Raw genomic sequence first — 25711 nt, forward strand, 5'->3', positions numbered from 1 at the left:
TGTGATACTGACTGCTGAGCTGTGTATCTAATCCTCTCCTGTGTGATGCTGACTGCTGAGCCGTGTATCTAATCCTCTCCTGTGTGATACTGTCTCAGTAGCCCCTCAGCATTACTCCCCCCATCATCTCATCTCTCTGAACACTGTGATAAGTTTATAGATATAATTCTCTTGTAATTATAAAATTAATAAAATCTTTACCCTTAACAAAGATGGCGGCTGCGGGACTTCCACTTTTTCCGGAAGTGCCTCTCCTGAGTCGGCTTTTTGGAACTCTATGATTTCTCTTATATTTTTGACACGTCGCACGTCAGGCACGTCACCAGGCCGGAGCATTCTGGGAAATGTAGTGTTCTTGGCTTACGTCATCATCTTATTTACCTGAGCATCCGTCCGTGAGCGGACTACAAGTCCCGGCTCCACGTTGTCCCTCTAGTAGTAACTGAAGCCGGCTCTGTAGAGCGGGGCTCGGAGACGTGAACATGTCCGGGAAAGTGAAGGTCCGGGCGGCCGCTAATGCGGAGGCGATGGCCGGGACCGTGTCCGTGAATGAGCGGATCCTAAGAGACTGCCACAGCCTGTACACGGACGGGGAGAACGGTGAGAACCGGCAGTGTGTGCACGTCCCCGCTCCTGGGCCCCTGCGGTGTGTGCGTGCGCGCGTCCCCGCTCCTGGGCCCCTGCGGTGTGTGTGCGCGCGCGCGTCCCCGCTCCTGGGCCCCTGCGGTGTGTGCATGCGCGCGTCCCCGCTCCTGGGCCCCTGCGGTGTGTGTGCGCGCGCGCGTCCCCGCTCCTGGGCCCCTGCGGTGTGTGTGCGCGCGCGCGTCCCCGCTCCTGGGCCCCTGCGGTGTGTGTGCGCGCGCGTCCCCGCTCCTGGGCCCCTGCGGTGTGTGCGCGCGCGCGTCCCCGCTCCTGGGCCCCTGCGGTGTGTGCGCGCGCGCGCGTCCCCGCTCCTGGGCCCCTGCGGTGTGTGTGCGCGCGCGCGCGCGCGTCCCCGCTCCTGGGCCCCTGCGGTGTGTGTGCGCGCGCGCGTCCCCGCTCCTGGGCCCCTGCGGTGTGTGTGCGCGCGCGCGTCCCCGCTCCTGGGCCCCTGCGGTGTGTGTGCGCGCGCGCGTCCCCGCTCCTGGGCCCCTGCGGTGTGTGTGCGCGCGCGCGTCCCCGCTCCTGGGCCCCTGCGGTGTGTGTGCGCGCGTCCCCGCTCCTGGGCCCCTGCGGTGTGTGCGCGCGCGCGCGTCCCCGCTCCTGGGCCCCTGCGGTGTGTGTGCGCGCGCGCGCGCGTCCCCGCTCCTGGGCCCCTGCGGTGTGTGTGCGCGCGCGCGTCCCCGCTCCTGGGCCCCTGCGGTGTGTGTGCGCGCGCGCGTCCCCGCTCCTGGGCCCCTGCGGTGTGTGTGCGCGCGCGCGTCCCCGCTCCTGGGCCCCTGCGGTGTGTGTGCGCGCGCGCGTCCCCGCTCCTGGGCCCCTGCGGTGTGTGTGCGCGCGTCCCCGCTCCTGGGCCCCTGCGGTGTGTGCGCGCGCGCGCGTCCCCGCTCCTGGGCCCCTGCGGTGTGTGTGCGCGCGCGCGCGCGCGTCCCCGCTCCTGGGCCCCTGCGGTGTGTGTGCGCGCGCGCGTCCCCGCTCCTGGGCCCCTGCGGTGTGTGTGCGCGCGCGCGTCCCCGCTCCTGGGCCCCTGCGGTGTGTGTGCGCGCGCGCGTCCCCGCTCCTGGGCCCCTGCGGTGTGTGTGCGCGCGCGCGTCCCCGCTCCTGGGCCCCTGCGGTGTGTGTGCGCGCGTCCCCGCTCCTGGGCCCCTGCGGTGTGTGTGCGCGCGTCCCCGCTCCTGGGCCCCTGCGGTGTGTGTGCGCGCGCGCGTCCCCGCTCCTGGGCCCCTGCGGTGTGTGTGCGCGCGCGCGTCCCCGCTCCTGGGCCCCTGCGGTGTGTGTGCGCGCGTCCCCGCTCCTGGGCCCCTGCGGTGTGTGTGCGCGCGTCCCCGCTCCTGGGCCCCTGCGGTGTGTGTGCGCGCGTCCCCGCTCCTGGGCCCCTGCGGTGTGTGTGCGCGCGTCCCCGCTCCTGGGCCCCTGCGGTGTGTGTGCGCGCGCGCGTGCGTCCCCGCTCCTGGGCCCCTGCGGTGTGTGTGCGCGCGCACGCGCGTCCCCGCTCCTGGGCCCCTGCGGGGTGTGTGCGCGCGCGCGTCCCCGCTCCTGGGCCCCTGCGGGGTGTGTGCGCGCGCGTCCGCTCCTGGGCCCCTGCGGTGTGTGTGCGCGCGCGCGCGTCCGCTCCTGGGCCCCTGCGGTGTGTGTGCGCGCGTCCGCTCCTGGGCCCCTGCGGTGTGTGTGCGCGCGCGCGCGTCCGCTCCTGGGCCCCTGCGGTGTGTGTGCGCGCGCGCGCGTCCGCTCCTGGGCCCCTGCGGTGTGTGTGCGCGCGCGCGTCCGCTCCTGGGCCCCTGCGGTGTGTGTGCGCGCGCGCGCGTCCGCTCCTGGGCCCCTGCGGTGTGTGTGCGCGCGCGTGTCCGCTCCTGGGCCCCTGCGGTGTGTGTGCGCGCGCCCGCTCCTGGGCACCTGCGGTGTGTGCGCGTCCCCGCTCCTGGGCCCCCATCACTTCTAGGAGACCCCTGTGGCTGCTCTGTGTAACACTGTGGCCCCAGCAGATCCTCCTGTCCCCGCACGTCTCACCGCGCTCCTCTCCTCAGGTCTCACCGCGCTCCTCTCCTCAGGTCTCACCGCGCTCCTCTCCTCAGGTCTCACCGCGCTCCTCTCCTCAGGTCTCACCGCGCTCCTCTCCTCAGGTCTCACCGCGCTCCTCTCCTCAGGTCTCACCGCGCTCCTCTCCTCAGGTCTCACCGCGCTCCTCTCCTCAGGTCTCACCGCTCTCCTCTCCTCAGGTCTCATCGCTCTCGCCTCTCACCTCGGCCTCACGTTTCTGCCTCCAAGGAAGAAGATCACCGTGATGTTAATGGGGAATCACTCGGCCGGGAAGAGCAGCTTCATCAACTGGTGAGGGTGGGGGGGGCGCCGGGGTGTGCTGCCTGTTGTGGGGGGATGGAGACCCCCGACGTAACTGTACCCTTCTCCCTGTGACAACTCATCCTTTCATGTGAGTTTCTCGCCCTTGATTGGCCCCTGGCAGGTTATTGGGCCCCGGCCCCTCACGGTGTCTCCGTCCTCCTCAGGTACATAGAGGAGCACATACAGCGGACCGGCGTAGCTATAGAAACACAAGGATTCGCCTTCATAACGAGCGGCCGCAAGAGGGAGTCCCTGACGGTGAGCGGAGGGCGGTAGTCGGACAGGGATGGGGATCAGATTGTCAGCTCCGGGGCGGCACTCACCGGACTCAGTCCTGTCTCTGATCTCTCCCACAGGGCGACGCCACCCTCCACCTGTACCCGCACTTCAAGCCCCTGCAGTCCTTCCAAGGTAAGGAGCCACCGCTGATGAGGAGGGCGGCCCCCCCCGACTGGTGTCTGCCACCGCCGATGAGGAGGGCGGCCCCCCCCGACTGGTGTCTGCCACCGCCGATGAGGAGGGCGGCCCTCCCCCGACCGGTGTCTGCCACCGCCGATGAGGAGGGCGGCCCTCCCCCGACCGGTGTCTGCCACCGCCGATGAGGAGGGCGGCCCTCCCCCGACCGGTGTCTGCCACCGCCGATGAGGAGGGCGGCCCTCCCCCGACCGGTGTCTGCCACCGCCGATGAGGAGGGCGGCCCTCCCCCGACCGGTGTCTGCCATGGCTGATGAGGAGAGCGTGCCCTGATGTCCTTCGCTCGGCCTCTCCTGACCATCGCCCCTTCTCCCGCAGGCGTGTCTGAATACTTGTGCACGGAGATCTCCACCTCGCGGCAGAAGAAGTTCAGCCTGGTGACGTTCGTGGACACCCCGGGGCTGGTGGACGGGGACATGAAATACCCCTTTGATGTGAACAGAGCCCTCTTGTGGTTAGGTGAGTGTATGGCTGATATCTCTGTGCCAAGGTGAGTTCCTTTAATCTGGCATCAATTGCATTAAATATTCTGGATCATCAGACGCTATTGCACATCTCGTTGGTTGGCACCGGGGGGCAGCGTTTCCACCCTCCGCCGTACTCATGTGTAGACTTGTAGTAGAGCTGGTTATGGAGTGCAGCGGACCGGATCACTGCATTTTAATTCGGGGTCCAATTGTATGGAATATCTGGGATGGTAAGAGAAATGAGGGTGTGACACTCGGACCCCCTCCCCGCCCAATTGACCACTTAGAGAGCGCTGGATGAGCAGGAAATCTCTTTACCAGATTATCAGACAGTCATGGAGCAGTGGGAGGCGACAGTCCAATAATCCGGCACGTATCCCTCGCTGTGCCGTACGATGTGTCTGACGCCGTCTGTGTCTCTCAGGGGAGCTCTGCGACCTGGTGCTGGTTTTCTTCGACCCCATGGGGCAGGCGCTGTGTAAGCGCACCCTGGACATCGTGGAGAGGATCAATGAGAGCCACGGAGACAAACTGCGCTTCTACCTGAGCAAAGCGGACGAGGCCGGAGGAGAGAGCGACCGGCAGGTGAGCGCCAGTGCTGCTCTAGTCGCCTTCAAAGCTGCGGCTGTTATTGCTTTTTGGACACTACATTTCCTGCCAGATGCTGAACTACGATCGCAGCTCTGGATGTGACCTGTGTGTTTCCTTTCAGAGAGTCCTGATGCAGATCGTCCAGGAGTTGTGCAAGCGGCCGGGGCTGAACAAGTGCGGCTTCGACATGCCGACCATCTACATCCCGAACCCCAATAAGGTGAGACCCCCCCCCCCTGACTGACGGCAGAAGGCTCTGCGCACTACTGCCCCCTGGTGTCCGCTGAGAGTTATACTGTCACTTTCCAGCCGAGTCGCTGCGTCAATCAGATCGAGGACGTGTGTAAGACCATTGAGAAGACCATCACCCAGACAGTGCAGACCACCCTCAACGCTCTCGGGAGAGACTGCCAGAAACTGAGCGAGGGCATTGAGAGCAAACTGCGGGAGGACGAGTGAGCGCTGATCACAGGGGTGGGGGATCTCCGTTAGTCTGGAGCATGTGCGTGATTCTCCTCTCCCATCGCAGTGACACCGTGTGGAGTAACAGGCGGGCCCGGCTGCGCGGCTGCCTCTTTGGGCTGACGGGATTCCTGCTCCCACTCTTCCTCTTCATCTCCGTCTTGTTTGGTGTCCTCCCCCGCCAGCTGTGGCTGAGTCTTCTGGGGCTGTCCGGAGTGGAGACCCTGGAGCTCTACCTGGTGAGGATGGGGGGGGGGGGAGGGGGAGCAGTCGTTACAATGTGATCGTCTCATCAGAAGAACTTACTGCTGTTTTTTCCCGCCGCAGTCTCCGCTGCACACGTTGTGGTCCATGGTCCCGGAGGACTACGTGCTCTACACCTTCCTCGGGCTGCTGCTCCTCACCCTGCTCTTCCTGTTTTTGGCACAGAGATGTTTCAGGTACCCAACCTCTTCCCCGCCCATACGCCCAGATATTCGGTGTGCGCCCCCATCGGCTGACCCTCACTCTTCTCTCTTTCCTTCTCAGAACACGGGAGACTCTGAGCAAGAAACAACGCCGCTACTTGCTGGACCGCCGCGCCTACGTCACCGAGGTGGTGGAGCACAAGCGGGTAAGAGCGACTGTCTGCAGCGCTGCACGTGGCGCCGCCCGTCGGCTGCTCCTCACCGTTCTCTCTCCCATCAGAAGCGGCTGTACGAGGATTACCTGAAGCAGAGCGTGGGCGAACACGACATGAGCTGAGGGCGGCCGTCACCGGCCGGGACACCCACACTACGCGGTGCCATCCTGTCCACCCGGCATGACTGTACCGTCCGCGGGACGTCATCACCAGCAATAACTACGGAGCGCTGCTCCTTCCCTCCAATTATGCAAGAACAGACTGGCATTTTTTAATAACTGCCCAATTCATGGCGTCCTAAAGGGACGAGACACTGCCAAACTGTGCCAAGCAATGTGGTCCAGATGTAGCAGAGCTGTGCTGTTACGTAGGACTGCAGGTCACATCATCTGTGCTGTTACATAGGACTTCAGGTGCCATGTACTCCATTATCTCTTCCCCGTGCGCTGCAGTGACACATTCGGCTCTGCTACATCTGTGCATAGTACACTCCTGTATAGATTTAGACTCCCGTTGGCGCCGTTTCCTTTTTTTTTCTCTATCCCTCTGTTGGCGCCATTTTTTTTAAAATCTGTCCTGTATCTGGGATTGTTGATACCGCCAGTATTGCCCAGCAGGGGGCGCTCTGCACTCCACAGTAAATCCCCTTCCTCCTGTGAAATCTCATCCACTTTTTTTTTTCTTTTGTACAAGAGAATAAATTATTTCCTACCAATGGATCTCTGCGTCGGTTTTCACGAGCAGCGCGTGATGTCAGTGACTGAAGCGCGAGGCAAATCATTCACACGGAAGCAGAACTTCTCCATCACACCTTTATTTCAGCTCCTGCAGCCACGAAGGGGTTAACGAAGCTATGACCGTCATGCACCGCAGCGGGCAGAGCACCGCTCAGCGTCTTCACTGCAGCGCTGCTACCAGCTGTGATGTGCTGCCACCGTGTGCTCTACTGGTGGAGGCGGTGTGCCGGAGCGCTGCTCTGCAGCTGGTGGAGGTTCCGCAGCCTCCTGCCTCTGCTCTGAGTCTTCCTGGTGAACGGCGGAGACTTCTGCCCACATTCACCGACTCGCCGAGATCTCTGTGTCTGTCACGTGTCATCAGTTCCTGCGCCCTAGAGCCGTCCGGAGAGGAAACCTGCTGGGAAGACATCACACCTACTATCAGCGGGGCAGAGAGTGGAGACGGAAAGTATTCACACCCCTTTAGACTCTGTTTCATTGCAGCCATTTGGTAAATTCTATAAAGTTCTTTTTCTCTCATTAATGTGCACTCTGCACCTCATCCTGACTGAAGAAAACACAAATGTAGAAATTTTTGTAAATTTATTAAAAAAGAAAACCTGAAATCTTCCATGGCCATAAGTAATATAACTACTATAATACTGCCCCCTATGTACAAGAATATAACTACTATAATACTGCTCCTATGTACAACAATATAACTACTATAATACTGCCCCCTATGTACAAGAATATAACTACTATAATACTGCTCCTATGTACAACAATATAACTACTATAATACTGCCCCCTATGTACAAGAATATAACTACTATAATACTGCTCCTATGTACAACAATATAACTACTCTAATACTGCCCCTATGTACTAGAATATAACTACTATAATACTGCTCCTATGTACAAGAATATAACTACTATAATACTGCCCCCTATGTACAAGAATATAACTACTATAATACTGCCCCTATGTACAAGAATATAACTACTATAATACTGCCCCCTATGTACAAGAATATAACTACTATAATACTGCCCCCTATGTACAAGAATATAACTACTATAATACTGCCCCCTATGTACAAGAATATAACTACTATAATACTGCCACCTATGTACAAGAATATAACTACTATAATACTGCCCCCCTATGTACAAGAATATAACTACTATAATACTGCCCCCTATGTACAAGAATATAACTACTATAATACTGCCCCTATGTACAAGAATATAACTACTATAATACTGCCCCCTATGTACAAGAATATAACTACTATAATACTGCACCCTATGTACAAGAATATAGCTACTATAATACTGCCCCCTATGTACAAGAATATAACTACTATAATACTGCCCCCTATGTACAAGAATATAACTACTATAATACTGCCCCTATGTACAAGAATATAACTACTATAATACTGCCCCCTATGTACAAGAATATAACTACTATAATACTGCACCCTATGTACAAGAATATAGCTACTATAATACTGCCCCCTATGTACAAGAATATAACTACTATAATACTGCCCCCTATGTACAAGAATATAACTACTATAATACTGCCCTCTATGTACAAGAATATAACTACTATAATACTGCCCCCTATGTACAAGAATATAACTACTATAATACTGCACCCTATGTACAAGAATATAGCTACTATAATACTGCCCCCTATGTACAAGAATATAACTACTATAATACTGCCCCCTATGTACAAGAATATAACTACTATAATACTGCCCCTATGTACAAGAATATAACTACTATAATACTGCCCCCTATGTACAAGAATATAACTACTATAATACTGCACCCTATGTACAAGAATATAGCTACTATAATACTGCCCCCTATGTACAAGAATATAACTACTATAATACTGCCCCCTATGTACAAGAATATAACTACTATAATACTGCCCTCTATGTACAAGAATATAACTACTATAATACTGCCCTCTATGTACAAGAATATAACTACTATAATACTGCCCCCTATGTACAAGAATATAACTACTATAATACTGCTCCTATGTACAAGAATATAACTACTATAATACTGCCACCTATGTACAAGAATATAACTACTATAATACTGCCCCCTATGTACAAGAATATAACTACTATAATACTGTCCCCTATGTACAAGAATATAACTACTATAATACTGCCCCTATGTACAAGAATATAACTACTATAATACTGCCCCCTATGTACAAGAATATAACTACTATAATACTGTCCCCTATGTACAAGAATATAACTACTATAATACTGCCACCTATGTACAAGAATATAACTACTATAATACTGCCCCCTATGTACAAGAATATAACTACTATAATACTGTCCCCTATGTACAAGAATATAACTACTATAATACTGCCACCTATGTACAAGAATATAACTACTATAATACTGCCCCCTATGTACAAGAATATAACTACTATAATACTGTCCCCTATGTACAAGAATATAACTACTATAATACTGCCCTCTATGTACAAGAATATAACTACTATAATACTGCCCTCTATGTACAAGAATATAACTACTATAATACTGCCCCCTATGTACAAGAATATAACTACTATAATACTGCTCCTATGTACAAGAATATAACTACTATAATACTGCCACCTATGTACAAGAATATAACTACTATAATACTGCCCCCTATGTACAAGAATATAACTACTATAATACTGCCCCCTATGTACAAGAATATAACTACTATAATACTGCCCCCTATGTACAAGAATATAACTACTATAATACTGCCCCCTATGTACAAGAATATAACTACTATAATACTGCTCCTATGTACAAGAATATAACTACTATAATACTGCCCTCTATGTACAAGAATATAACTACTATAATACTGCCCTCTATGTACAAGAATATAACTACTATAATACTGCCCCCTATGTACAAGAATATAACTACTATAATACTGCCACCTATGTACAAGAATATAACTACTATAATACTGCCCCCTATGTACAAGAATATAACTACTATAATACTGCTCCTATGTACAAGAATATAACTACTATAATACTGCCACCTATGTACAAGAATATAACTACTATAATACTGCCCCCTATGTACAAGAATATAACTACTATAATACTGCTCCTATGTACAAGAATATAACTACTATACAGTGGGTATGGAAAGTATTCAGACCCCTTTACATTTTTCACTCTTTGCTTCATTGCAGCCATTTGGTAAATTCTATAAAGTTCATGTTTTTCTCTCTTTAATGTACACTCTGCATCTCATCTTGACTGAAAAAAACCCAGAAATGTAGAAATTTTTGCAAATTAATTAAAAAAGAAAATTTGAAATCTCCCATGGCCATAAGTATTCAGCCCCTTTGCTCAGTATTGAGACGACGCACCTTTTGAGCTAGTACAGCCATGAGTCTTCTTGGGAATGACGCCACAAGTTTTTCACGCCTGGATTTGGGGATCCTCGGCCATTCTTCCTTGCAGATCCTCTCCAGTTCCATCAGGTTGGATGGTGAGCGTTGGTGGACAGCCATTTTCTGGTCTCTCCAGAGATGCTCCGTTGGGTTTAGGTCAGGGCTCTGGCTGGGCCGGTCAAGAATGGTCACAGAGTTGTTCTGAAGCCACGTGGTCCTTTGTTATTTTAGCTGTGTGCTTAGGGTCATTGTCTTGTTGGAAGGTGAACCGTCGGCCAAGTCTGAGGTCCAGAGCGCTCTGGAAGAGGTTTTTATCCAGGATCTCTCTGTACTTGGCCACATTCATGTTTCCTTGCCTGGTTTTCTCCACACATACTGCTTAGAATTATCACCAAAAAGCTCTATCTTCGTCTCATCAGACCAGAGAATCTTATTTCTCATAGTCTGGGAGTCCTTCATGTGTTTTTTAGCAAACTCTATGCAGACTTTCATATGTCTGGCACTGAGGAGAAGCTTCCGTTGGGCCACTCTGCCATAAAGACCCGACTGGTGGAGGGCTTAAGTGATAGTTGACTTTGTGGAACTTTCTCCCATCTCCCTACTGCATCTGTGGAGCTCAGCCACAGTGATCTTGGGGTTCTTCTTTACCTCTCTCACCAAGGCTCTTCTCCCACGATTGCTCAGTTTGGCTGGACGGCCAGGTCTAGGAAGACTTCTGGTGGTCCCAAACTTCTTACATTTAAGGATTATGGAGGCCACTGTGCTCTTAGGAACCTTGAGTAGAGCAGAAATTCTTTTGTAACCTTGGCCAGATCTGTGCCTTGCCACAATTCTGTCTCTGAGCTCCTTGGCCAGTTCTTTTGACCTCATGATTCTCATTTGGTCTGACATGCACTGTGAGCTGTGAGGTCTTATATAGACAGGTGTGCACCTTTACAAATCAAGTCCTATCAGTTTAATTACACACAGCTGGACTCCAATGAAGGAGTAGAACCATCTCAAGGAGGATCACAAGGAATGGACAGCATGGGACTTACATATGAGTGTCCGAGCAAAGGGTCTGAATACTTATGTCCATGGGATATTTCAGTTATTCTTTCTACATTTCTTTTTTTTTTTTTCTTTCAGTCAAGATGGGGTGCAGAGTGTCCATTAATAAGAAAAAAGGAACTTTCCTGAATTTACCAAATGGCTACAATGAAACAGAGTGAAAAATGTAAAGGGGTCTGAATACTTTCTGCACCCACTGTTATAGTAGTTATATTCTTGTACATAGGGGGCAGTATTATAGTAGTTATATTCTTGTACATAGGAGCAGTATTATAGTAGTTATATTCTTGTACATAGGAGCAGTATTATAGTAGTTATATTCTTGTACATAGGGGGCAGTATTATAGTAGTTATATTCTTGTACATAGGAGTAGTATTATAGTAGTTATATTCTTGTACATAGGGGGCAGTATTATAGTAGTTATATTCTTGTACATAGGAGCAGTATTATAGTAGTTATATTCTTGTACATAGGAGCAGTATTATAGTAGTTATATTCTTGTACATAGGGGGCAGTATTATAGTAGTTATATTCTTGTACATAGGAGCAGTATTATAGTAGTTATATTCTTGTACATAGGAGCAGTATTATAGTAGTTATATTCTTGTACATAGGGGGCAGTATTATAGTAGTTATATTCTTGTACATAGGAGTAGTATTATAGTAGTTATATTCTTGTACATAGGAGCAGTATTATAGTAGTTATATTCTTGTACATAGGGGGCAGTATTATAGTAGTTATATTCTTGTACATAGGAGTAGTATTATAGTAGTTATATTCTTGTACATAGGGGCAGTATTATAGTAGTTATATTCTTGTACATAGGGGGCAGTATTATAGTAGTTATATTCTTGTACATAGGGGGCAGTATTGTAGTAGTTATATTCTTGTACATAGGAGCAGTATTATAGTAGTTATATTCTTGCACATAGGGGCAGTATTATAGTAGTTATATTCTTGTACATAGGAGCAGTATTATAGTAGTTATATTCTTGTATATAGGGAGCAGTATTATAGTTATATTCTTGTACATAGGGGGCAGTATTATAGTAGTTATATTCTTGTACATAGGAGCAGTATTATAGTAGTTATATTCTTGTACATAGGAGCAGTATTATAGTAGTTATATTGTACATAGGGGCAGTATTATAGTAGTTATATTCTTGTACATAGGGGGCAGTATTATAGTAGTTATATTCTTGTACATAGGAGCAGTATTATAGTAGTTATATTCTTGTATATAGGGAGCAGTATTATAATTATATTCTTGTACATAGGGGGCAGTATTATAGTAGTTATATTCTTGTACATAGGAGCAGTATTATAGTAGTTATATTCTTGTACATAGGAGCAGTATTATAGTAGTTATATTGTACATAGGGGCAGTATTATAGTAGTTATATTCTTGTACATAGGGGGCAGTATTATAGTAGTTATATTCTTGTACATAGGAGCAGTATTATAGTAGTTATATTCTTGTACATAGGGGCAGTATTATAGTAGTTATATTCTTGTACATAGGGGCAGTATTATAGTAGTTATATTCTTGTACATAGGAGCAGTATTATAGTAGTTATATTCTTGTACATAGGGGGCAGTATTATAGTGGTTATATTCTTATACATAGGGGCAGTATTATAGTAGTTATATTCTTGTACATAGGGGGCAGTATTATAGTAGTTATATTCTTGTACATAGGGGCAGTATTATAGTAGTTATATTCTTGTACATAGGAGCAGTATTATAGTAGTTATATTCTTGTACATAGGAGCAGTATTATAGTAGTTATATTCTTGTACATAGGGAGCAGTATTATAGTAGTTATATTCTTGTACATAGGAGCAGTATTATAGTAGTTATATTCTTGTACATAGGAGCAGTATTATAGTAGTTATATTCTTGTACATAGGGAGCAGTATTATAGTAGTTATATTCTTGTATATAGGAGCAGTATTATAGTAGTTATATTCTTGTACATAGGGGCAGTATTATAGTAGTTATATTGTACATAGGGGCAGTATTATAGTAGTTATATTCTTGTACATAGGAGCAGTATTATAGTAGTTATATTCTTGTGCATGGGGGGCAGTATTATAGTAGTTATATTGTACATAGGGGCAGTATTATAGTAGTTATATTCTTGTCCATAGGGGCAGTATTGTAGTAGTTATATTCCTGTACATAGGAGCAGTATTATAGTAGTTATATTCTTGTGCATGGGGGGCAGTATTATAGTAGTTATATTGTACATAGGGGCAGTATTATAGTAGTTATATTCTTGTATATAGGGGGCAGTATTATAGTAGTTATATTCTTGTACATAGGAGCAGTATTATAGTAGTTATATTCTTGTGCATGGGGGGCAGTATTATAGTAGTTATATTGTACATAGGGGCAGTATTATAGTAGTTATATTCTTGTATATAGGGGGCAGTATTATAGTAGTTATATTCTTGTACATAGGAGCAGTATTATAGTAGTTATATTCTTGTATATAGGGAGCAGTATTATAGTTATATTCTTGTACATAGGGGGCAGTATTATAGTAGTTATATTCTTGTACATAGGAGCAGTATTATAGTAGTTATATTCTTGTACATAGGAGCAGTATTATAGTAGTTATATTCTTGTACATAGGGAGCAGTATTATAGTAGTTATATTCTTGTACATAGGGGCAGTATTATAGTAGTTATATTCTTGTACATAGGAGCAGTATTATAGTAGTTATATTCTTGTACATAGGGAGCAGTATTATAGTAGTTATATTCTTGTACATAGGGGCAGTATTATAGTAGTTATATTGTACATAGGGGCAGTATTATAGTAGTTATATTCTTGTACATAGGAGCAGTATTATAGTAGTTATATTCTTGTGCATGGGGGGCAGTATTATAGTAGTTATATTGTACAATAGGGGCAGTATTATAGTAGTTATATTCTTGTCCATAGGGGCAGTATTGTAGTAGTTATATTCCTGTACATAGGGGGCAGTATTATAGTAGTTATATTCTTGTATATAGGGGCAGTATTATAGTAGTTATATTCTTGTATATAGGAGCAGTATTATAGTAGTTATATTCTTGTACATAGGAGCAGTATTATAGTAGTTATATTCTTGTACATAGGAGCAGTATTATAGTAGTTATATTCTTGTACATAGGGGCAGTATTATAGTAGTTATATTCTTGTACATAGGGGGCAGTATTATAGCAGTTATATTCTTGTATATGGGAGCGGCATTATTTTATTCCATGTGACGCTTCTTTTGTTCTCACCCATCACTCTTTGCCAGGCTTATTCTTCCTCTTGTTTTCCGTCTTCTGCAGTTTCTCCACAATCTTCCTCTCGTGGCCCCCGGGGTTGTCTTTATTCGTGTTCTCTTGGGCCTCTTTCTTCGTCCGTCCCTTCCTGGCTGTTGACGTTACTGTGAGGATGAAGAATGCTGGTTAGCGGTGAGGCCAGTGCTGGGTGTGGGTTGTCTCCTGGCCCCCGGCGCCCTCATCACTCTGGTTCCTGTGAGTATTCCAGCACAGATCTGCCAGATGAGCCCCATAATCAGCGCTCTGTATAATGGCTGCGCTGGCCCTTTAAAGTGGGAGATTTTGCGCCATAACGCTGATTGCAGCGTGTGACGTGAGCTACGGTATTATTATATGTCCCCTGTACAGGTGAAGCTCCCCCATTCGCGGGGTGATTATATGGGGGCTCCCGGGGTCAAAGGTTACTTACAGGCGTAGCGGTCGGTGAGGTTGTAGTAGTCGTAGTCGTCGAAGTACCGCACCTCGAATTCGGTGGGCTGCAGCTTGTCGGCCTGTACGTAGGAGGTCATGGTGGCGTCTCTGGGGGTCTCGTCTGTCACTCGCTGATTCTCAGGTTGTTTTTGTGTCTCTTCTTTGTCTGGAGTTTATATTGGAGAAATCTCCGCCCACTCAGTCCAGCTCCGCCCCCGGCCACGCCCCACATTGCATCAGACTCAGTGTTTACATCTGATTACAGCATCGTCTGCAGAATCACACCCCGTACTGCCCTGCAGAGCGTCTCACCTGGGGAATCACACCCCGTACTGCCCTGCAGAGCGTCTCACCTGGGGAATCACACCCCGTACTGCCCTGCAGAGCGTCTCACCTGGGGAATCCCACCCCGTGCTGCCCTGCAGAGCGTCTCACCTGGGGAATCACACCCCGTACTGCCCTGCAGAGCGTCTCACCTGGGGAATCACACCCCGTAGTGCTCTGCAGAGCGTCTCACCTGGGGAATCACACCCCGTACTGCCCTGCAGAGCGTCTCACCTGGGGAATCACACCCCGTACTGCCCTGCAGAGCGTCTCACCTGGGGAATCACACCCTGTATGGCTCTGCAGAGCATCTCACCTGGGGAATCACACCCCGTACTGCCCTGCAGAGCATCTCACCTGGGGAATCACATCCTGTACTGCCCTGCAGAGCGTCTCACCTGGGGAATCACACCCCGTACTGCTCTGCGGAGCGTCTCACCTAAGGAATCACACCCCGTACTGCTCTGCAGAGCGTCTCACCTGAGGAATCACACCCCGTACTGCTCTGCAGAGCGTCTCACCTGAGGAATCTCACCCCGTACTGCTCTGCAGAGCGTCTCACCTGAGGAATCACACCCCGTACTGCCCTGCAGAGCGTCTCACCTGGGGAATCACACCCCGTACTGCTCTGCAGAGCGTCTCACCTGGGGAATCACACCCCTTACTGCCCTGCAGAGCGTATCACCTGAGGAATCACACCCCGTACTGCTCTGCAGAGCGTCTCACCTGGGGAATCACACCCCTTAAAGCTCTGCAGAGCATCTCACCTGGGGAATCACACCCCGTACTGCCCTGCAGAGCATCTCACCTGGGGAATCACACCCCGTACTGCCCTGTAGAGCGTCTCACCTGGGGAATCACACCCTGTATGGCTCTGCAGAGCATCTCACCTGGGGAATCACACCCTGTACTGCTCTGCAGAGCGTCTCACCTGGGGAATCACACCCTGTACTGCCCTGCAGAACGTTTCACCTGGGGAATAACACCCCGTACTGCCCTGCAGAGCATCTCACCTGGGGAATCACACCCTGTACTTCTCTGCAGAGTGTCTCATCTGGGGAATAACACCATACTGCTCTTCAGAGCGTCTCATTATAACAGCGTTGTGCAGAACATTGCGCCATATTTTCAGGACACTTGTTTTGACTGTCGCACGTGTTGCTCTGCAGAGCGTCACATTCTGCTAAGGCTCGAGTCTCCGTATTCTGCAGAGCGTTGCAATCTTTTACAGTAATTTGCAGAATATTGCCGCTTTTTTGAAGTTGCAGATTTTGAGAGAAGGCTGCGGCGTGACCCACCCACAACGGCCATGTCTGCATTAACCCCTCCGGTGCCGGCGAGCTGCAGGGTGATGTAAGCGGATGGCGCGGAGAGCAGAGTCACATCTGCCGCTGAGTCCTGGTTTCCACTCACGGGACGGCAGCGGCGTTAACCCTGCGTTCACGATGAGGGATTAACGCTTTCTAACAATGTCATGTCTTCGGAGACGTTGCTGTAATTTTCCAGATTCTTGCCTGGGGCGGAGCGGGGCTGGCGATCGTCCACCGCAAACATGGCAGCAAATAAACAGGAGAGCGCGGGGAGGAGAGGACGGGGATGTTTGCGTTCCCAGTAATGAGTAACAGCGGACAGTCCGTCACATAACACCTGCAAGTCACATAACACCTGCCCCAATATGGCCTCCGTCCCCGCTGCCACCCAGCTTTCCCGGATGCCTGAGCGCCAATGAGGTCTGCAGGAATACACCTCGCTGGAGAAGACTGTGGGGATGGCTGGACAGGCAGACGATATCATGGTGGGCACCCAGCGACAGCGCTAAACACCACTAATGACTGATGGAGAGCTGTGTGAAGAACCAGACCTAGGTGGTGACCCCATGGGGCGGCCATGCTGGTGGTCACCCAGCTTTCTCAGACATTACTATAACAAGAGGACGAGTCCGGGATTGTGGGGGACATTGTGATTGCAGCTCTGAGGATGAGAACCTCCGGGCCACGTGTCATCATCAGCACAGACTGAGTCACTCCGGTCAGGGCGCCTCGTCCTCCGCCGCCGAGCACGTGACGGTCTGTCAACAAACAACAGCGGCAGCATGTGGCCCCGAGGCGGCAGGCCTGTGCAAAAGTGTTAGGCGGGTGTGGAAAACGTGCTGGAAAGTAACAAGTCTCATACAGAAGGGGTGACATTAATGAGGGAAATACAGAGTGACTGAAGAGAAATGAAAAACCATCAGGAAAGAAGATGGAGGTGACCGGACACTGATGATGGAGGTGACCGGATACTAAATATGGAGGTGACCAGACACTGATGACAGAGGTGACCGGATACTGATGACGGAGGTGACCGGATACTGATGATGGAGGTGACTGGACACTGATGATGGAGGTGACCGGACACTGATGATGGAGGTGACCGGACACTGATGATAGAGGTGACCGGATACTGATGATGGAGGTGACCGGATACTGATGATGGAGGTGACCAGACTCTGATGATGGAGGTGACCGGACACTGATGATGGAGGTGACCGGACACTGATGACGGAGGTGACCGGACACTGATGACGGAGGTGACCGGACACTGATGACGGAGGTGACCGGACACTGATGATGGAGGTGACCGGATACTAAATATGGAGGTGACCAGACACTGATGACAGAGGTGACCGGATACTGATGACGGAGGTGACCGGATACTGATGATGGAGGTGACCGGACACTGATGATGGAGGTGACCGGACACTGATGATGGAGGTGACCGGATACTGATGATAGAGGTGACCGGATACTGATGATGGAGGTGACCGGATACTGATGATGGAGGTGACCAGACTCTGATGATGGAGGTGACCGGACACTGATGACGGAGGTGACCGGACACTGATGACGGAGGTGACCGGATACTGAATATGGAGGTGACCGGATACTGAATATGGAGGTGACCGGATACTGATGATGGAGGTGACCAGACTCTGATGATGGAGGTGAGACACTGATGACGGAGGAGACCGGACACTGATGACGGAGGTGACCGGACACTGATGACGGAGGAGACCGGACACTGATGACGGAGGAGACCGGACACTGATGACGGAGGTGACCGGACACTGATGACGGAGGTGACCGGATACTGATGACAGAGGTGACCGGATACTGATGACGGAGGTGACCAGACTCTGATGATGGAGGTGACCGGACACTGATGATGGAGGTGACCGGACACTGATGACGGAGGAGACCGGACACTGATGACGGAGGTGACCGGACACTGATGACGGAGGAGACCGGACACTGATGACGGAGGAGACCGGACACTGATGACGGAGGAGACCGGACACTGATGACGGAGGAGACCGGACACTGATGACGGAGGTGACCGGACACTGATGACGGAGGTGATCGGACACTGATGACGGAGACCAGATACTGATGACGGAGGAGACCGGACACCGATGACGGAGGCTGTGGGTCCTTCTCTTTGCTGTAGTGATCCATTAACCCTTCTATGGCTGAAGGCTCGCGCCGGTTCTTACTCTGCCCCTTCTTCCTGGCTGTCGCTTGCAGCCATAATCAGCGCGTCGCTCCGGCCCAATACGACTTTTGTGTTGAGGGTCCGGAGTCGCCGTGTAGCCCCGGGCTAAGGGCCTGTTCACACCCGCCTGTCTCTGACGCCGCGGTTACGGATGTCGCAGGCCCTGATTGGTTCCGCCATCTTTCCGGTGGTCTGGGTGCAGCAGTCACAGAGACCTGTAATGTCTGAGGGAAAAATCCAGAAAAACAACTAAAATTATTAACATTAACACTACTAACAACAGAAACCTTCCCGCATGCGCAGTTCACGGCTGCCGAAACCTGCCCTCCCGGCATGCCCCGCGAGCTCCCCGCGCGGTCTCCATGGTTACAGTGTCGTCATCACTCCGCGCCGCCGTCCGGTCGCGCTGCCCTGCGCTTGTTCTCGGCGGCCAGGCCCGCTCTGCCCGGTAAGTGCCGCTGTTCTGTGTCGCGATATTATTGCCTCCTGCGCAGGCGTGTGTCGCGATATATAACGCTCCACCTCCCGGCCCTCAGCTAGTAATCCAGATGGCTGAGGCGTGTGAGGAGGACGCGGTGTGCAGCTTGGCTGCCTTGGCGCTGTATGTATCGCGATAGAGCACGGCTCTGGGGTTTGATTATTATGGATTGAGCTAAGGTTCGCTGTGATGACGGCAATGTGCTACATGAGGGGGACTATAAGTCTCAGCATGCCTGGGCCGCATGTCCTAGGTTATGAGACCATGTATATATCAATGTATTACCTCACGGGCTGCAGGACTTCAACTCCCAGCATCCTCCTCCCCCCTCCCCAATGCAAAGACTACAACTCCCAGCATGCTCGGCGAGCCTTTTGAACATTGGAGCATGCTGGGAGTTGTAGTCCAGGCCCAGTTCCAGCGCGGTGGGCGTCTTGTACACCGTCCCCCCCCCCCCCCCCTGCAATCAGTTTTCGCCTTTTCATCTCTGTCGCTCTGTGAATCATCTTGACTTCACCTTCTCTTTTCTTTCCCTCGCAAGGACGATAAAGGAAGCGGAGATGGCGCTGGTGTCGGCCGACACAAAGATATCGGAGCTGCTGAGTGAGCTGCATCAGCTGATAAAGCAGACGCAGGTGGGGCAGCCTTCAGTGCCACCGTCACTGCGCAGGTGGGGTCTGCAGGGGTCCCGATGGGGCTGATTATTTCTCACACATAGTCACCTGCACAGTCTACGTATAAACTTATTGTCGTTATCTGCTGCTGGCTCTGAGGTCCCTGCACGGTGGCCGCACGCTCACCTGCCGCTCCCGTTCACTTTCAGGAGGAGCGATCAAGGAGCGAACACAACCTGGTGAATATCCAGAAAACGCACGAACGGATGCAGACTGAGAACAAGAGTGAGTGGAGCGGCCGGAGGGGCGACCCTGCCTCCTTACAGTTCCTTGTAGTGCATTGTCGGCTTTCTGGCTGCAGGGAAATCTCTGGAGTCCTCTGAGTGACTACTGTCTCGCTCCTTATTTGGCGCCTATTCTGGAACCCTGTTACCTCCACTCGTATTAAGAGTTAATGGTGTCATTGCTTAATATGGTTCCTGCTTTGTCTCCTCAGTCTCCCCGTATTATCGCACCAAACTGCGTGGTCTCTACTCCACAGCCAAGGCTGACGCGGAAGCAGAATGCAAGTGAGTGAGGGGCTGGGGGTCAGCACAGGGTGTGTCAGACTAATCCTGAAACCATGGGGGGTCCTGGTAATTGTCTGTCTCCAGAGGGGAAGCTGCTGCCTTGTATTTCCAGTGTACGGTCTGTGATGCACAAGGGACCACACACCAGACCTGCTCCAATAATGTGCCGTGCTGTACTCGGCCTTATGGAGGGCGCTGCCGGGTCCCCCCCCCCCCCCCCCGTGACTCTGGCGCTGCCGGGTCCCCCCCCCCCCCCCCCCGTGACTCTGGCGCTGCCGGGTCCCCCCCCCCCCCCCCCGTGACTCTGGCGCTGCCGGGTCCCCCCCCCCCCCCCCCGTGACTCTGGCGCTGCCGGGTCCCCCCCCCCCCCCCCGTGACTCTGGCGCTGCCGGGTCCCCCCCCCCCCCCCCGTGACTGGCGCTGCCGGGTCCCCCCCCCCCCCCCCGTGACTGGCGCTGCCGGGTCCCCCCCCCCCCCCCGTGACTCTGGCGCTGCCGGGTCCCCCCCCCCCCCCCGTGACTCTGGCGCTGCCGGGTCCCCCCCCCCCCCCCGTGACTCTGGCGCTGCCGGGTCCCCCCCCCCCCCCCGTGACTCTGGCGCTGCCGGGTCCCCCCCCCCCCCCGTGACTCTGGTGACTCTGGCGCTGCCGGGTCCCCCCCCCCCCCGTGACTCTGGCGCTGCCGGGTCCCCCCCCCCCCCGTGACTCTGGCGCTGCCGGGTCCCCCCCCCCCCCTGACTCTGGCGCTGCCGGGTCCCCCCCCCCCCCCCCGTGACTCTGGCGCTGCCGGGTCCCCCCCCCCCGTGACTCTGGCGCTGCCGGGTCTCTCCACCCCCCCCCCCCCCCGTGACTCTGGCGCTGCCGGGTCTCTCCACCCCCCCCCCCCCGTGACTCTGGCGCTGCCGGGTCTCTCCAACCCCCCCCCCGTGACTCTGGCGCTGCCGGGTCTCTCCAACCCCCCCCCCCCCCCCCCCCCGTGACTCTGGCGCCGCCGGGTCTCTCCCCCCCCCCCCCCCCCGTGACTCTGGCGCTGCCGGGTCTCTCCACCCCCCCCCCGTGACTCTGGCGCTGCCGGGTCCCCCCCCCGTGACTCTGGCGCTGCCGGGTCTCTCCACCCCCCCCCCCGTGACTCTGGCGCTGCCGGGTCCCCCCCCCCGTGACTCTGGCGCTGCCGGGTCCCCCCCCCCGTGACTCTGGCGCTGCCGGGTCTCCCCCCCCCCCCCCCCGTGACTCTGGCGCTGCCGGGTCTCCCCCCCCCCCCCCCCCCCCCCGTGACTCTGGCGCTGCCGGGTCTCCCCCCCCCCCCCCCCCCCGTGACTCTGGCGCTGCCGGGTCTCTCCCCCCCCAGTGACTCTGGCGCTGCCGGGTCTCTCCACCCCCCCCCCCCCGTGACTCTGGCGCTGCCGGGTCTCTCCACCCCCCCCCCCCCCCCGTGACTCTGGCGCTGCCGGGTCCCCCCCCCCCGTGACTCTGGCGCTGCCGGGTCTCTCCACCCCCCCCGTGACTCTGGCGCTGCCGGGTCTCTCCACCCCCCCCCCCCCCGTGACTCTGGCGCTGCCGGGTCCCCCCCCCCCCCGTGACTCTGGCGCTGCCGGGTCTCTCCAACCCCCCCCCCCCCCCCCCGTGACTCTGGCGCTGCCGGGTCCCCCCCCCCCCCGTGACTCTGGCGCTGCCGGGTCTCTCCAACCCCCCCCCCCCCCCCCCCCCCCGTGACTCTGGCGCTGCCGGGTCTCTCCACCCCCCCCGTGACTCTGGCGCTGCCGGGTCTCCACCCCCCCCCCCCCCCGTGACTCTGGCGCTGCCGGGTCTCTCCACCCCCCCCCGTGACTCTGGCGCTGCCGGGTCTCCACCCCCCCCCCCCCCGTGACTCTGGCGCTGCCGGGTCTCCCCCCCCCCCCCCCCCCCCGTGACTCTGGCGCTGCCGGGTCTCCCCCCCCCCCCCCCGTGACTCTGGCGCTGCCGGGTCTCTCCACCCCCCCCCCCCCCCCCCCCCGTGACTCTGGCGCTGCCGGGTCTCTCCAACCCCCCCCCCGTGACTCTGGCGCTGCCGGGTCTCTTCCCCCCCCCGTGACTCTGGCGCTGCCGGGTCTCTTCCCCCCCCCGTGACTCTGGCGCTGCCGGGTCTCTTCCCCCCCCCCGTGACTCTGGCGCTGCCGGGTCTCTTCCCCCCCCCGTGACTCTGGCGCTGCCGGGTCTCTCCACCCCCCCCCCCCCCCCGTGACTCTGGCGCTGCCGGGTCTCTTCCCCCCCCCGTGACTCTGGCGCCGCCGGGTCTCTTCCCCCCCCCCCCCCCCCCCCCCCGTGACTCTGGCGCTGCCGGGTCTCTCCACCCCCCCCCCCCGTGACTCTGGCGCTGCCGGGTCCCCCCCCCCGTGACTCTGGCGCTGCCGGGTCTAACCCCCCCCCCCCCCCCGTGACTCTGGCGCTGCCGGGTCTAACCCCCCCCCCCCCCCCGTGACTCTGGCGCTGCCGGGTCTAACCCCCCCCCCCCCCCCCCGTGACTCTGGCGCTGCCGGGTCTAACCCCCCCCCCCCCCCCCCGTGACTCTGGCGCTGCCGGGTCTAACCCCCCCCCCCCCCGTGACTCTGGCGCTGCCGGGTCTAACCCCCCCCCCCCCGTGACTCTGGCGCTGCCGGGTCTCCTCCCCCCCCCCCCCCCCCCCCGTGACTCTGGCGCTGCCGGGTCTCCTCCCCCAACCCCCCCGCCACCGTGACTCTGGCGCTGCCGTGTCTTCCCCCCCCCCGTGACTCTGGCGCTGCCGGGGCTAACCCCCCCCCCCCCCCCCCCCCCCCGTGACTCTGGCGCTGCCAGGTCTAACCCCCCCCCCCCCCCCCCGTGACTCTGGCGCTGCCGGGTCTAACCCCCCCCCCCCCCCCCCGTGACTCTGGCGCTGCCGGGTCTAACCACCCCCCCCCCCCGTGACTCTGGCGCTGCCGGGTCTAACCACCCCCCCCCCCCCCCCCCGTGACTCTGGCGCTGCCGGGACTAACCCCCCCCCCCCCCCCCCGTGACTCTGGCGCTGCCGGGTCTAACCCCCCCCCCCCCCCGTGACTCTGGCGCTGCCGGGTCTAACCCCCCCCCCCCCCCGTGACTCTGGCGCTGCCGGGTCTAACCCCCCCCCCCCCCCGTGACTCTGGCGCTGCCGGGTCTAACCCCCCCCCCCCCCGTGACTCTGGCGCTGCCGGGTCTAACCCCCCCCCCCCCCCGTGACTCTGGCGCTGCCGGGTCTAACACCCCCCCCCCCCCGTGACTCTGGCGCTGCCGGGTCTCCTCCTCCCCCCCCGTGACTCTGCCGCTGACTCGCTGCTTTCTTCTCCCTTCAGCATTCTGCGGAGATCATTAGATAAAATAGCGGAGATCAAGTCCTTGCTGGAGGAGCGGCGCATTGGTGAGTGCCCCGACCGCAGCCGAACCCTGCAAATGCAGAGTACCATCCGAACTGTCTTCTCATCTGCTGCCAACGTGTGGAGGTTTCCTGGCTATGTGCACCATTACGTCTCTTTCCAGCTGCCAAGATCGCCGGCCTGTACCACGACTCTGAGCCGCCCAGGAAGACCATGAGGCGTGGGGTGCTGATGACCCTCCTGCAGCAGTCAGCCATGACCCTGCCCCTGTGGATCGGGAAGCCTGGGGAGAAGTGAGTGTGAGCTCCCTGGAGTGTGAGCCGCTGTGCATGGCTGCTATGATGCTTGTCATCTCCTCGCTCAGGCCCCCTCCTCTGTGTGGAGCGATTCCAGCATCCAGCGATTACGTAGCCAAACCCGGAGACAAGGTGGCCGCTCGTGTGAAAGCTGTGGACGGGGATGAGCAGTGGATCCTGGCTGAGGTGGTCAGCTACAGTCACACTGCCAACAAGTAGGTTCCTGTTCTAGTCGAAGGTGGGTGGCATGACTGGGCATTAGTTAACCCCTTCACTCTTTTCCAGGTACGAGGTGGACGACATCGACGAAGAAGGAAAGGAGTAAGTGTCACACGATCTGCATGAACATAGGAGTTCTGGGAGGAACTGACTGATCACTGCCTCATGTCCTCTCCACTCACATCCAGAGCTGCACCCTATAAGACTACTCCTGACCAATAAGAGAAGATCCCATGATGCCCTTCTCCCTGTGAGATGCAGTTATTTATGACTGCAGCTCTGGTTGTGACTGGAGTACTCGTTTCTCAGGTGCTCTTGTACCTGTAAAGTAGGGCTGACACTGATTCCTATAACTGGCTGTTACCTCACGAGTCTGGTCTCTCCGCCAGGCGTCACACCCTCAGTCGTCGTCGGATCATCCCTCTGCCGCAGTGGAAAGCGAACCCAGAGACCGACCCGGAGGCTCTGTTCCAGAAAGATCAGCTAGTGCTGGCTCTGTACCCCCAGACCACCTGCTTCTACCGAGCCCTGATCCACACCCCCCCACAACGGGTGAGTGCACGGCAGGTAGGGACAAGAGGAATTAACGGGAAGGGGCTTCTGTGACTAAGGGTAGGAAGGGTTGGTGACAAAATGTCATGGCTGCTCATGGTCGGTGCAGGCAGCTACTTCCTGTCTGTAGGACTAACCTGCACACGGGTGATGTGGGGTGGAGAGGCCACAGTTTTGGGCAGGATATTCGCTTTTAACACGTTTCTTGCTTGCTCTCAGCCCCAGGATGACTACTCCGTGCTGTTTGAAGACACGTCTTATGCTGATGGCTATTCTCCCCCCCTCAATGTTGCCCAGAGATACGTGGTGGCCTGCAAGGAGCCAAAGAAAAAGTGAGGGCGGAGGTAGAAAGTGACTTTTGGTGTTGGATGGGGATTTTTGTTTGTTATTTTTGGGGGCCATTAAGTGATCCTTTTATTCCAGTGAATTTGTTACAAGGTGAAATAAACAGAGCAGCTTTTATTCTTCAGCAGTGTGGAGTTTCTTTCTCCCATGAGTCTGGTTTTACACCATTCTGTGCTAATACAATCACACGGACACTGCCATAACAGGTGTTGGCTGAGGGGGTTTACAGCAGTGGTCGGGAGCTTTAAGATTCTCAAAGATCCAAATTCCATGTAGTGTCAGTAGCAGCAGGGAAGATAAATGATGGCTCTGGTCAATTAGTCTGGAAGATAACATGACTTCAGCCTTCCAAGCCTCCCGCACCATTGGATTGTGATTCCATTCCACTCATGACAGGGGCAGAGTGTCTCGCCCCTTGGACTGATGGGTGTGGTGGTAGAAAACTGAAGCCAGAAGCACAGACAATCATTTAAGGACACCCTCCCACCTGCTTGTTTTTCCTCTCTGGCTTCATACAGCCAAAGGGCAGAGAGGGTGGGAAGTCGCACTGAACTCTTTGCCTGCGGCACGAGGCACTGAGCGCCTGAACTTAGTTTAAACCGTTATTGAATAAGTCCCTTTTAGGCTACTTTCACACTTGCGTTTGGAGGCGCAGCATACGCTTTGTGTGAAGCGCTGCCGCCTGCCATGCCTCCTCCAGTCAGCTCTGCCTATGGGCGCATGACGCTGCATGTGGCCTGCGTACCCTATCTTTAACATTGGGTACGCAGGTCGTGCGCAGGTATTTTGCCGGCGCATGAGTCTTTTTGATGGTGCGCCAAACGCAACGTGTTGCATTTTGGTGCGATTGCCGCACCGTCAAAAGGACTCATGTGCCGGCAA

General features: G+C 54.5%; 3 protein-coding genes across 6 annotated transcripts; 2 read left to right on the plus strand and 1 right to left on the minus strand.

Moving 5' to 3' along the window:
- The first annotated feature begins 323 nt into the window (after positions 1-323).
- LOC141050736 (uncharacterized) lies at positions 324-6314 on the plus strand. Its single transcript, XM_073547353.1, has 12 exons — positions 324-600; positions 2856-2967; positions 3144-3237; positions 3336-3390; positions 3772-3912; positions 4345-4505; positions 4633-4731; positions 4821-4966; positions 5041-5212; positions 5301-5413; positions 5502-5586; positions 5661-6314. The coding sequence occupies exons 1-12, from the start codon at positions 483-485 to the stop codon at positions 5715-5717; spliced, it is 1353 nt and encodes a 450-aa protein (XP_073403454.1). The 5' UTR covers positions 324-482; the 3' UTR covers positions 5718-6314.
- Positions 6315-6393: 79 nt separating this feature from the next.
- On the minus strand, positions 6394-14740 carry LOC141050762 (nuclear protein 1-like). 2 transcript variants are annotated; one of them, XM_073547404.1, is made up of 3 exons: positions 14558-14740; positions 14104-14252; positions 6394-6726 (listed from the first exon to the last, which is right to left on the minus strand). In XM_073547404.1, the coding sequence occupies exons 1-2, from the start codon at positions 14655-14657 to the stop codon at positions 14107-14109; spliced, it is 246 nt and encodes an 81-aa protein (XP_073403505.1). In that variant the 5' UTR covers positions 14658-14740; the 3' UTR covers positions 6394-6726; positions 14104-14106. The 2 variants fall into 2 exon arrangements, with proteins under 2 accessions (XP_073403505.1, XP_073403504.1); XM_073547403.1 differs by having other exon boundaries at positions 6394-6729.
- A 3984-nt stretch (positions 14741-18724) lies between these two features.
- On the plus strand, positions 18725-24953 carry SGF29 (SAGA complex associated factor 29). 3 transcript variants are annotated; one of them, XM_073547357.1, is made up of 10 exons: positions 18725-18862; positions 19434-19527; positions 19716-19791; positions 20003-20075; positions 23397-23461; positions 23581-23710; positions 23782-23928; positions 23999-24034; positions 24322-24499; positions 24704-24953. In XM_073547357.1, exons 1-10 carry the CDS (start codon positions 18777-18779, stop codon positions 24818-24820), a joined length of 1002 nt encoding a protein of 333 aa, XP_073403458.1. In that variant the 5' UTR covers positions 18725-18776; the 3' UTR covers positions 24821-24953. The 3 variants fall into 3 exon arrangements, with proteins under 3 accessions (XP_073403458.1, XP_073403459.1, XP_073403460.1); XM_073547358.1 differs by having other exon boundaries at positions 18728-18862; positions 24322-24484; XM_073547359.1 differs by lacking the exon at positions 18725-18862 and adding an exon at positions 18877-19015.
- Positions 24954-25711: the final 758 nt, after the last annotated feature.

This window comes from Dendrobates tinctorius, unplaced genomic scaffold, assembly GCF_039654945.1.
Source record: "Dendrobates tinctorius isolate UK_male_01 unplaced genomic scaffold, ASM3965494v1 ptg000152l, whole genome shotgun sequence".
Lineage (NCBI taxonomy): Eukaryota > Metazoa > Chordata > Amphibia > Anura > Dendrobatidae > Dendrobates > Dendrobates tinctorius.